This window comes from Triticum aestivum, chromosome 7B (assembly GCF_018294505.1).
Source record: "Triticum aestivum cultivar Chinese Spring chromosome 7B, IWGSC CS RefSeq v2.1, whole genome shotgun sequence".
NCBI classification, from domain to species: Eukaryota; Viridiplantae; Streptophyta; class Magnoliopsida; order Poales; family Poaceae; genus Triticum; species Triticum aestivum.
In genome coordinates, this window is record NC_057813.1 from 605,762,777 (window position 1) to 605,776,055 (window position 13,279).

Sequence of the window (13,279 nt, forward strand, 5' to 3'; positions counted from 1 at the left end):
TATATACATTTGGTCCTTCAAGTCTCAAAACCAGATAAGTTTGGTCCAAAACCACATTTTAAGCATGTTGACCGGGTTTGACCACGTTGACCAGGTTTGAATGATGAACAGTAAATTCAAAAGCATGCTAGTTTTCACAAGCATGTTGGTTGTCACAAAATTTCAGATTTTTTTTTAATTTGTTTCCTATTTTTTAAAATTTATTGTTTATCGGTCAAACCTGGTCAACATGGTCAAACCCCGGTCAACGTGCTCAAAATCTGGTTTTGGACCAAACTAGTTTTGAGACTTGAAGGACCAAATATATACCAAAAAATATTAAGGGACCAAGTCTATATTTTTGGAAAAATTCAGGGACAAAAACATACTTTTCTCTTCATAAAAAGGCGTTGGTCACTGTTAACTAATGAAGTTGCATTAATCTGCAAGAAACTTAGTTCATGCTAAACCTAAACCTGTAGTAGTAGTGGAGAACTTCAATCCCCAAACCAGTGTATCAACTGGCCATCTAGCAGAGGCAGCTCACCACGCTGACGACGAGACGCGCGATGCAGTCCTCGGCGCCGCCGTCGTCCCTCACGAGCCGCTCCAGCGCCCTGTTCCTCGGGAGCACGCCGGCGCGGTGCAGCATCGTGGCCGCCGCCTCCGCCGGCCGGCCTGCCAGGAACGGCCCCAAGAACCGCGCCGCCGGCCTCAGGAACAGCGGTAGCAGAGACTGCATTGCAGCGCACACGGCGTGAGTCCAACACATGCCAAGAATTTTAAGCCACTGAATTACTAGCAATTTAGCACGTATGCGTCGAGCAGGGCACAGGTAGAAGATCAGGGCGTGGGTACGAAGTACGAGCCTGACACGTACCATTGAACTATGATCAGGAGGCGCGACGACTGGCCGGCTGGGCTGCTCGCCGTGATTGAAGGCCGCCGGTGTCAACTGGCAGTGGCAACCGGCAATGGCAAATAGCCAAGGCCCTTGTCGTCCTTATTTCCTTTTTATTTCTTTTCTCCTTTTCTCACCGTGATACGAAAGTACAGAACTCACGCAGCCTCGTGCATATATGTATACACACGATCCGGCTAGACTTGACCGACGCTGATATGGACTCGTACTAGACTCGGACACTAGTACTTCCTAATCTAATCATCCGCCGACTTTGATTGCTAGGCAAACCTAAGTTGTACACAACTACTCTGTAGTATAGTACTCCCTCGTCCTAAAATATAAAAATATTTTTAATACTATGCTAATATCAAAAATATTTTTATATTTTAGGACAGAGGGAGTATGTTGCATGCATGCATAATTCGTGCAGGACTCTGATAGGACACGAAATACTACTAGCACACGTGCTGGCTATTTCTATCACATAAATATATTTTGGATTATTCTAATGTGGGTGCTAGTAAGAGCATCTTCAGACGTTGTGCCCAAGGAGGCGTCCTGGGGTTGCCTTGGCGCTAACTTTACTCTGGGGTGGAAAAGAATTTCAGTCGTCCCTTTAATAGGTTGTATCTTTTTTTCTTTTTTGCTTTTATTGTGCATGTCATTACAACAAACATGTTGTGGGCACTGCCGGGCCACATGAGCTCGAGCTCGTCGGCGATGACCCCAGCCGACCGGGCGTCTTCCTCGGCCGCGTCTTCGTCTTCTCCGCCGCCGGCGACGCGCTGCTCGAGCTCGGCGCACCCCCCGGCAAGGCGGACCAGAGGCCGACCGCCTGCTCTTCACGGGCCATGCCAACGGCTCCATCATAGCGCACCGGCTCACCGAGTTCTCCCCGCATGGCGACGGCTGGCTCACCCTCGCCGCGGCCTCCTCCCGGCTCCTCGTGCGCGGCCTCGACGGCGCCCTCGTGCACCTCGAGGCGCACCACGCTGGCTGCTCCCGCTATGTGCTCTCCTGCGATGCCGGCCAATGCATCCGCATCTTCACCGAGAACGGCACGCTCTACGGCACGACCATCGCCTCATCCACGCCGCTCGCCTTCGTCAAGCAGTGCCTCCTTTTCCTCACCGAGGCCGGCGCCGCGCCGCTCGACCTCCGCTCCATGACCGTCCGGGAGACGCCCTGCGAGGGCCTCGCCGAGGCGCTCAATGGCTCCCGCCCCAGGTCCTACTCCTTCGACCCTTCCGAGCGCTTCAAAGCCTACGGCTTCACCGACACCGGCGACCTCGTGCACGTCCTGCTGATGGGCGACGTTGCCAGGTCAGGGCCGGTGACCAAGCGTCAACCAAAAGCGTGCGAAATGCGCCAGCGCGCAGGAAGGCGGCGAGCACGCCGACCAAGCGGGGATGCGGCGAGCACGGCGGCATGGCGGCAAGCAGGCGGGGAGGCGGCGATCGGGGAGGCAGGCGCGCGACGAGGGAGAGGAGCGGTCGGGCGTGTGACAGGAGAGAAGGAAAAGGGAGCGTGCATGTGGGTGGGCCCCGAAGATAAATGGTGGAGAGAGGGAGTGGGAGGCTGACTGTGGGCCAAACGACATGCAAAACCTTCTCTCTCCTCCCCCAAGTGCCCTCCGGTGGGCTAGGTTTGGCCTGGGAGGGTCGGGGCTATATTTGCTCAAATCTAGCGCAAACACAACGTCCATGGGACGCGAGTGAGACTTTGTTTGTCCGCTGACACTGAAAAAGTGGTCCTGGGGGCTTCTTGGGGGGACGGCTAGAGATTCTCTAATCGGTAATGTCAGGAAGTGTTTTTTTTGAGAAATTTTTCATTCAAATCACAAATCGGTACAAAGTAATTGATCCTTACAAGCACATTAAAACGCAAACACAAAGGACCATGAACACATAGAGTATCCTAAGACAACCATAACACAACAAGATCTCCAGAGCCCTGCGTCATCATCCCTGAATCTTGAGAGAAGACCCCTGCAGCAGAAGGATCTGCAACCAGTCGCAAACAGGTCATCATCTTCGACCACGGTACAATTGCCGCCATGCTGCTTCCTCCTTTCTTGACACCAGCGCTGAGAGGGCATGGACATCAATAAAACACACCTGCAACAGCCGTCGCCATCTTTGGCTTTGAGTACCGCGAAAAGTGTCCCTTCAGGAAGGAAGAGAACTCGAGTCATCCGACCGGTCCAGCACCGCGGCCGGGCCATCCGCCCGGACAAAGCAGGATCTCCCACCAGCATCAGCGCAGAGGAAGGAGAAGAACAGCAGCAGCAAATCATACCAACACGGAAGAAGAAAGATCTTCGTCTCCCTGCCTCCATAGCCCATCTGAGGATCCAAACGGCCAGTGTCGATGGACCTCCAACCACTATAGCCCGCGACCTCGACGAGATCCGGGGATTCCCAACACCGCTGGCTCCTAGACGAAGGCAAAAGCCTCGCCTGACCGCGAACGGAGCCCGGAGAAACTTATTCCGATGCGACACCACCGCAACGGCCTCGGCAGCGTCCCCCTCAACCGTAACTCTACCACACACCCACCTAGAGAACAGACCCGAGGTTTCCCCTCCCTCCCACCGTTGGAGCGGCCGACGAAGAGAGAGGGAACCGGCGGCGTCACCGGGGGCGCGCAAGGGATCCCTCGCCTCCTTGATCGCCTAGATCCTACTTTTCCGGGCGCGAGGCATGTTATGTCAGCAAGTGTTGGAGGTGCGCTTGAGAGGGAGCCAGGAGCCTCTTTGGGACGTGATCAATGGGCAGCTGCGCAAGCAAGCGCACGTGCATGAGGCACGGGATCGCAGCCGGGCGATGATGCACGCGTCTGCCGTCCGTCCGGCAGTACAGGCCAGCCGACGCCGCACTGCCGCATGAGCCTATCTCGGCCGGTCTCATCTCTCCCAGCGGCAAAAACGACAAATTTGACATGTGAACAAAAAGAATTCACAAAGTGAACTGTTGACAAAAAAATTCGTCCTGTCAGTCGGGCACTGCACAGTGTAGTGGCGCCCGTCTCTCGGGCGCTACACAAAAGGGTCAGCCCCATGAATTTTTCCGTTAACAGTTTACTTTGTGAATTCTTTTCATTTATAGGTTAAATTTGTCATTTTTGCGTCTCCCCGCAGTCTGCACTCTGCACCACGCCGCGCACAGCGCGCGGCCAACCGTGTCTATGTTGCTTCTGGTCCGCGTGTCACTCGGCAGTGCCTTTTTATGGTACAATAGTTACGTGTGTACGTGTTCACCTCTTGACATCATCATTACAAATACTAAGCTCTCAGGAAATGAGAGCATGAGGTGAGTTGGAGCTGTGTAGGCGGTAAGTTTTTTCTTGAGAAATGTGTCGGCTGTAAGTGGGTCTGGTTTTGGATATGTCGGTTCTAAATGGGCTTGTTAAGGTGAGGTGACGTGTGCGAGGCATGTTTTAGCGCGCGTGTCGCTGGCTGCTTCTGTTCTCGCGTTCACTTTGGCGATAGTATAGGCTTCGTGACGGCGGCGGCTGTGGGGGCGTACCCTTGTCTTCGGTTCGTAGAGGAGGGCAACGGTGTTCTTCTCTGTTGTGTTTGGTGTTCTCTCGGGGGAGGTCCTGGAGCAAGGGTCGTGCCTCGCCGAATTGCTTCCGCCTGGGAGGAGCCATTGGCCTTGCCACGCTTGCGCCGCATGCTAGGGAGCACTGCGCAGGTTGGTCGCCACCATCTGGGAGACAGTGACGTCGTGGTTGATGTTGTGAGCAAAGCACAACGGCTGCCCCTTGTTCCTGCGCTTCAATCAATGGAAGAAAAGAAAGTAGGGAATGGCCTGGTATCTTCTCCCCTTCTCTTTGTTCTTCTTTGTAGTACAGATTGATCGATTCTTCGTGTGATTTCCGTGAATGCATACACGCACAGGATATAACCATTTATTGTTAGAGTACTGGTTGATTACAAGAAGACATGATGAAATAGGCAAAAATTAAATAGGGAATCTCCATTATTTTCCTTATTGATTGAGGCCTTCAACCCTTGGATCCATGGAGATCGACAACATCTGTTTTCCTCCTCTGCAATGTTGTTTTTCTTTCTGTGTGAGAGAATGATGGAGATATATGTCCTGCATAGACAGAGAAATATGTGAAGAACTACGATCTTCTAATCTTTCAGTTTGACCTATTGTTCTGATGTGTAGACCATAAGTGACTAATAATGTTTTAGAAGTAAAATAGTACTCCCAAAAACTACAATCCCTAGAAAGGGAGGCCTGAGATAACTCCGGGATTTTTTCTTCGAAGGGAGACCTGACAGCCTGACCCCAACCGATGTTTGTGTGCCTCGCCAAACGACACGCACTCAAAATCGGTCGGCCGTGTCGTTTCCCTGCTTTTTGAGTGCGTTCGAGTCTTCATCATGTTCTCATATGTAGTCTTGGAGAGAGAGAGAGAGAGGGGGGGGGGAAGCGATTTGGGATCGGCGGTGGTGCATCGGCGGTGGTTTCGGAGGAGGCGATTCTGGGAAATTGCCAGGCTTTCAGTGAGGCGATTTGGGGCTGGGCTCTGTCCGCATTGGGGTGTGCCTGCTTACTGTTTTGTCAATTCATCCAATTGAGCGGCACCCGCACAAAGGCATCGATGTTGCAGTTGTCGCGTTGGATCCCCAATCCATCACCTCTCGGAGAACCGCCGAGTGCCATCACTCCGGACCCGCAGCTGCTGCAGGTCCCGTTGTCTGGTGACCGGCGACCTCCGAGTCAGCTAAACAACCGGCTATAGGAGCACGCTTCCTCCACCCAGAGGAGGAAGGCGTCCAAGTATAGCTCAGCAATGTCCACCTACGTCCTAAGGTGGCCTTTATTTGGGCTGCAGCTAGTGATTCTTGGATTCTAGGCCACACAGAATCAGAATCTAAAACAAACACACAGATTCTTATGTCAGCTTATTAGACTCGCTTCTCAAAATTAGACTAGCAGGCACTTCCAAGCTGAAGCTGCGGATTAGGTGATTCTAGTGATTCCCGAGCTGCCACTTATCCAAGTTAAAGTATAGACAAAGTTCTGCCCGTTATTACACTACTAGGAATGCCACTCCACCCCCCACGAAAATTTCCCCACGACGGATCGAGGGGTCCTCCTCCCCTTCGTTAACTGAACAAAAACAGAGAGAGAGGGCCGATGCGGGGCTTCATCTAGGGTTCCGGCGGCGGCGCCACCTTTGACGCCCCTGTCGGCTCCAGAACTGGTCAATCCGGCATCGCCACCTCCGGCCATCCCCGTATTCCGGCCAGCGAGCCCCGCCTCTGCCGCTGCCCAGCAGCTCCGCCTGCATCGCCCCGCCCCCAATCACTGTGTACGCCACCCTGAGGTCACCCTGCACCAGCACGCGCGCCGGCCACCATCATCCGAATCCCGCGTCCAACATCTAGCACCATCTGTCCCTGATCTCGGCTACGCCCGTCCCTGATCCTCAATGCTCTGACCAGCACTGTTCATGGTTGGTATGTTCTTTCCTGCAGCAGCAAGGTAAACAAACGACCTGATTCTGATTCTTCAGAATCCACAGCTGCAGAGATTTTCAAGAATCCACAGCTGCAGCGATTCTCACGAATCTCTAGCCCAAACAAACGGGCCCTAAATATATCATCACAATCCCCATCCCGTCACCTTTTTGATTGTTGCTTCCCTCCCTTGTCATCACAAAGATTTGGCACAATGTTTCCAAAACTGATAGTACTATGCCTATGAATAAACTGCAGTACTGAAACTTCAGTTTCTACTAGAACACATCTGCTCATGTGAACCCGTCGGAACAATTATTATACAGAATACAACATTTCAGCAAGCTTTGAAGCATGATGTCCTCTTGCATTTCTAAATAAAAATGTTTCAGTTCCACACTACCACACCATAGCCATGCACTCAGAATATAACACCACCTACAGGTTAGACTCAAGACAAGATCACCCGTTGAATGTCTTCACACTCTAGCCGAGCCTTAACAGAATAAACGCAAAGAAAGCATGGGATATATATGAATGTGGCAGCGGCCTATGTAACACACAGTAAAGAGCCTCAACCAAATGCTGGTAAACCATGCACTCTGCACAATCATGAAAATTATGTGTGTGTCTATTTGGTCAGATTCCGTTGATCCTATTTCTCTTTTTTAACCATAAGATAGGTCTTAATTTAACAAAAACACTAACGTCCACACATGTGGCAATATTGCAACTCACCCACGCGCCTGGATCACCATTCAGATAAGTTTGCACGAATCTTGACACAGCGAGGCAGTTTTTGCGTGTCACGTAGGACAAGGTCGGTGTGTGGGCGTTGGAGAGGTCGCCCACATGCTCCACAGCACGCGGTTGCCAGCTGCGTTGTGTGGGCGAACTAGTTTCTGCCCACGCAGCCACCACCTAGTCCACGCGCTTGTGGGCGAACTGCTTTTCGCCCACACAACAGTCGTACGTTGTTGGATGGTAACTGCAGTTGCGCGTACAGGGCAACTATGGTTCATTTGCTAGACGGCAACTGCAGTTGCGCGTACGTGGCAATCAGGTAAACATACATGGTAACTGTGATTAAGCACACGTGGCAACTAGGTAAACACACATGATAACTATTGTTTAATCATATGTGGCAAGTAGTTAATCACACACGACAACTATGTTTGATTACACATGGCAACTACCATAAATTAGACATGGCAACTATAGTTAACGAAAACAAAGAGAGTTGCCATGCTTTTACAACCATATTTGTCATCCCGGATAACTACATCTGTCACCCCGGATGGCAACTAAATCGTCATCCCGCGGGTACCTATTGTAGATGCGCCAGGACGTGTGGGCATATTTGCTTCGTGCCACACGCGCGGGATGAGGGTGAGTAGTACTTGTTGGGTGTGTGACACGAAGTAGCTGCGCCCACACATATGGGCAATTCTACTGTTCGCCCACACACAGTCCATGTGGGCTGCCCCCTGCTCATGCAACACACGGTGTGTGAGCGAATGCGTGGATATCGGCATCCTAGTTTAATTAGTACGTGCACTCCTTAGTTGGCTTATTTACATGCTTGCCAAATTTCTATTGATTTGGATATTGCAGTGCTGCTAAGTGCTCCAAAAAAAAAGTAAAAGGTTTCTGGAAGTGAGTGCAACCTAAATTACTTCTTAATTTACCATTAGATTTACTTCTGTTTAATACTATTTTTAGCAAATTAGTTTAGATTGGTATAAAATTTATGGTTCTCATGTTAACATCTTAGACATGATATTTCTTAGTTTTATTTTGTTGCTTCGTATCATTCCCCGCGGTTCGCCATCTGTAGCGGTTACGGAGCTATGGATTGTTTCCGGCTAACCAATTACTCCACAATGGTTTTTTCTACTGAGCTACAGAAATTGCATTGGTACATACTAATATATTTCTAGTTGTATGTTATGTTATCATCTACCTTTAATTACACAACATCTAAGCTGTCAAGAAGCATGACAAGACTTGAAGTATATTGGAAGTTTACAAATAATCTAGCTATACGAGTGCTTAAATAGGTAGTACATCTTTCAAATCTATCCACCTTATTTGCTAATATAGCCATGGTGCAAAGACATGAAAGCCTTCTATATCTTCTTTCAGAAATGTATAAAGGCTCAACTCATGACTGAACAAAGCGCGCGTCACCTTCTAGTCAAATCAAAGCTATCAAGAGAGGTTAGGTGAGCAAAGAGAGGACACACTCAGATTAGCAGTATGCTTGCTCGGCTTGGACAGACTGATTGTTGCCCCCAACAAGCAAAGTACCGTGTGCGCTTTGCGGGCAGTGTGTTTTATACTAGTCTCCTGTGTCACTAAGAGCGTCTTCAGCTGTTTGGTCCCCTAGGACACTGAAAAAACGCCGTCTGAAGCTGAACCGGCGTTAATTTTGGCATGAAGGCGAACGTGTCCCCAGTCGCCGCACTCAGGTCGCCCCCAAATCGGCACAAACACGGCACACACATGACGCAAACTCGGCGATTTCATTCAAATTTGTACAAAAACATAAAACATGATTTAGAAACAACTAGGGCTAGCCCCTACTATGCCGCCGCCCGCCTTCTACATGCCGAGAAGCCTGTAGAATCGGGTGTAGTCGTTGCCGTCGTCATCGTCGCCGCCATCCTGCATCCCGCCGGAGCCGCCGTCATCCCTGCTGCACCCCTGGCCAGGGTCGCCGACGCGCATGGGGTTGGATGGCCCGGGCGCGTCCTCGTTGTCGCCGTCGAGGACGACGATGCCACACACCACAAATATCATGACTACAATGCAACAGATGTCAAGGTAACTTACATCTTGTTTTGGTCAACCGCGTTGCTGGATTTTCTATTCCTCTTTGCCACTCTTTCCAACATGCTTGTAGACATAAAAAAAAGGTTTTGCAACATAACCTCTTGTCATTCAATGCTCGTAAGAAGCGACCCACTTTTTTTATGAAGCTTGCCACGCTTGTCTGCTGCAAAGACTACGTTAACATGCATTGTATATAGAACATGCACCGGCAACATCCTCACGCCAAGTTGTGGAGTTGGTTCATGGATATGTGATGGATGGTTGAAAAAGATACATCCACAAAGCTGCTAGCTACAAGAGATTCAACCTCCACAATGTCATCTTTGGTGGAGCTTGAATATGTCGTTTGACAGAAGTGTCCTTCTCTGGCACATCGCCACAGACATCTGCTTTCACCACCAGAGCACAACCTCTCACGGCCAAATGTGCGCCACTCAAAGCAGGGTTGTATCCAATTACATGGCATACCTGCTCTCCATTCATCCAGAAATGCTTATAACCGGGTCCAGGATAGGTATCTTCACCACTGCATGTGAAGATATCGAGCTCATGCTAGGCAGGAATTCTGCACTGCACGACAAAAGAGGACTCGCACAAGGAATTCTTTCTAGGGCACAACAACCTCCTTTGTTGGACAACACCAATATGATAGGAACAACATGCAAGCTTGCGAAATTGTTGATGGAGCTACATGATGAAGTGAAAAGGTGGCATCTTGTCCAGGGGTATGGGTGGAGATGCTATGCTACTCTACTAGCATGTGCAGAGGATACTTGCATGCCAACAACATGAGTGAAGTTACGAAGCTTCTCACTCATGTCTGGTTCCTCTTAATATCTATGGGGATGGAGACATTGGCCAACAGGTTTCAAAAGTCGGAGTATCTCGAAATCAAAGAAGAAAAACATGAAGAAGGCCATAATGATGGTGAAGACAGAGTCGTCGAGCGCAAGATTAATATATCCATCTAAGCTATTTTCCCAAATATTATATTGTGCCATTGTTTATGCTTGGATGGACTTTCTACCTAGTCGTAATGCATGCATTATGATCGCTTTGTGTTTCAATACTTATTTACGGATTTGCTTTTTTGCTTTTTAGTATTTTTAGTTGACCACTCTCTGTTGGTGCATGATGTTTTCTTACAAAACTGAGCTTGCTGACACAAATGTTCAAATGTTCAAAACTGAGCTTGCTGACACAAAAATATCAGTAAAACGTATTAGTCAGCCATACATTATACTCCCCCTTAAACATATATAATACGTTTTAGAAAGTGTAGTTCAAATCTCGCCACGTTAATAAAATTTGATTGTTTCCCATTTTGCCCTTGCACTCGCTCACTCACCCACCCATTCCCCTCCCTATCACCGCACTCACTCACCCACTCCCCAAATCCCTAGCTCTCCTACATGGCAGCGATGTGCCTCCCTCTCGCCCTTATCGACGCCTCCCTCTCGGCCTATGGTTTTTAGTGGAGTTTGGTTTTCTAATGAGAGGGAAAAATCATATGAGAGGGAGTGGCGGGAGGTGAGGCGAAAAAAACCTGCGGGTACTGGCCTACCTACTCCTCCTTTAGGAGTAGAAAGTACATTTAAATAGGAAAACAATATAAGGAATTTTTTCATTGTGATACGTGATCACGTGAGGGCGTGGCTTCGGCGGTTGTGTTTTTTTTCTAGTGGAGCTAAGTATGGAAGGGGATCAGTGAGAGAAATAAATCGAAGAGGGAGGTGATCTGTTTAGAAGGTGATCTCATGTATATGGTATTATTTTTGAATTCTTAATTACCAAATATTTACATGATTGAATTGAATCGACACCTGCCAAAGCAAGCACGAATAAATGGAAGGAGTATCAAATGCGATTCGGTTTTAAGTGGTAAGAAGAAGAAATTAACATAGGAGGGGTGATGGGAGGTGAGACGAAAATAAACCGGACGAAAATTAATCAGACGAAAAAAACTGCGGAGGATGTTCTACCAACTGAGACATTAGGAGTAGAGATACGTTTTAGAAAGTGTAGTTCAAATCTCGCCATGTTAATGAAATTTGATTGTTTCCCATTTTGCCCCTACACTCGCTCACTCACCCACCCATTCCCCTCCCTATCGCCACACTCACCCACCCACTCCCCAAATCCCTAGCTCTCCTACATGGCAGCGATGTGACTCCCTCTCGCCGGTATCGACATCTGCCTCTCGGCTGCGTTGCCACCGCCCTTCTTCTCTCGTCGCCATCTCTCTCTCTCTCTCTCTCTCTCTCTCTCTCTCTCTCTCTCTCTCTCTCTGCATCGTCGTCGAGGCAAAGTTGGCCTTTTTAGTGAGGTCATTGAGGAGGGTGAGGAGTGTGGTCTGCTTCGACAAAGAAGCGAGTGGAGGGCATGGTCGAGCCCCGCCGCCGCGAGCACCTCACCGACCTCTAAGATCAGCAAGGTAAAACGCGCATCTCCTTTCAATTTTTACCACGCCAAATAAATCAATCAACCGCATCAAAATCTTGAGAGTAAATCAAGTTGAGCGTGTTCTTTGGCCCTTCAAAATCTTGGGAGTAAATCAACCGCATCAAGATCGAGCGCCATGGAAAGCAGGGGGTCGCTGGTTAGTGACCACCCCGCCCTCCGCCCGCCGCAGTTACATTTTTGGGCCGGCCCAACTAGCATTTTTTTGATTTTGGGAAAGTTCTAGATCCTCCCCCCTGACAATTTTATGGTATTTTTCTTTTCTTTTCTTTTTCATTTTCATTCTTTCCTTTAATTTTTTATTTTATTTTTCAACTTTTTTGACCATTTTTTGAAATCATGACCATTTTTTCTCAAAATTGTGCACACTTTTTTATGTAATCGTGAACAATTTTCAAATTGCAAACATTTTGGACAAATATGTGAACATTTTTTGAAATCATTACCATTTTTCAAATTCGTTTCCATTTTTTCTCAAATTGCGAACATTTTTCAATCAGCGAACATTTTTTGTTAAAGAATATTTTTTTTGTAATGCATGAACATTTTCTCAAAATCGTTTTTAAATCAGCGAACAATTTTTGAATTGATGATTTTTTATTAATGATCATTTTATTTATTTTTGTGAACATTTTTAAAAAGCTCATGAATAGTTCTAAATCCATAAGTATTTTTTTCAAAATCATGAATGTTTTGTGATTCACGAATAGTTTTTAAAATCCCGAGAACATTTTCGGAACTCGATTTTTGTTTTGAAATCCCGACCATTATTTGGAATTAGGAAAAAAATTCAAACCCTGACAATTTTATAGAAGAAAATATTAATAATAATATTAATAATAACAAAAAGAAATAGAAATAGAAAAAATGGTGCCCGTCCCAATATGGGCCGGCCCAAATGCAGACGATGGGGTCGCCGGGGGTGTGCGTTAGGTCGCTCTCTAGTAACCTGCTGAAATTATTAGGGAAGGTTACCCCTTGTAAATGCCACTCACAGTCATGCGTTACTTGTCGCAACTTGGATGTTTCATAGACTTGTTTATTTAAAATGTTTTATCTCTTGAACCGTACTTTCAAATTCGGAACTGTTTTCACCATTGAATTTCTTGCGTCGAGATATTCGATATTAGATCCTATATTAATAGGTTTCAATGAACTGTCTTTTCATGAGACAACTGGAAACCGAAAACCCGGCAAAATATTGTTGGGGAACGCAGTAATTCCAAAATTTTCCTATGATCACGCGAGATCTATCTCTAGGTGATCCATAGCAACGAGCGGGGAGAGTGATGTCTACGTACCCTCGTAGACCGAAAGTGAAAGCGTTAGTTAACGCGGTTGATGTAGTCGAACGTCTTCGCGATCCAACCGATCCAAGTAGCGAACGTACGGCACCTCCGCGTTCAGCACACGTTCAGCTCGATGGCGTCCCTCGTACTCTTGATTCAGTTGAGGCCGAGGGAGATTTTCGTCAGCACGACGGCGTTGTGACAGTGATGATGAAGTTACCGGCGCAGGGCTTCTCCTAAGCACTACGATGATATGACCGAGATGTGTAACTGTGGAGGGGGCACCGCACACGACTAAGACAAATCTTTGAGTGCCTTTGGGGTGCCCCCTGC

The 13,279-nt window shown here is 48.1% G+C and overlaps 1 protein-coding gene across 1 annotated transcript; it reads right to left on the bottom strand.

Moving 5' to 3' along the window:
* Positions 1-381: 381 nt before the first annotated feature.
* Positions 382-721, bottom strand: LOC123158881 (uncharacterized). The gene has a single exon (XM_044576697.1). The coding sequence runs from the start codon at positions 719-721 to the stop codon at positions 509-511; it is 213 nt and encodes a 70-aa protein (XP_044432632.1). The 3' UTR covers positions 382-508.
* Positions 722-13,279: the final 12,558 nt, after the last annotated feature.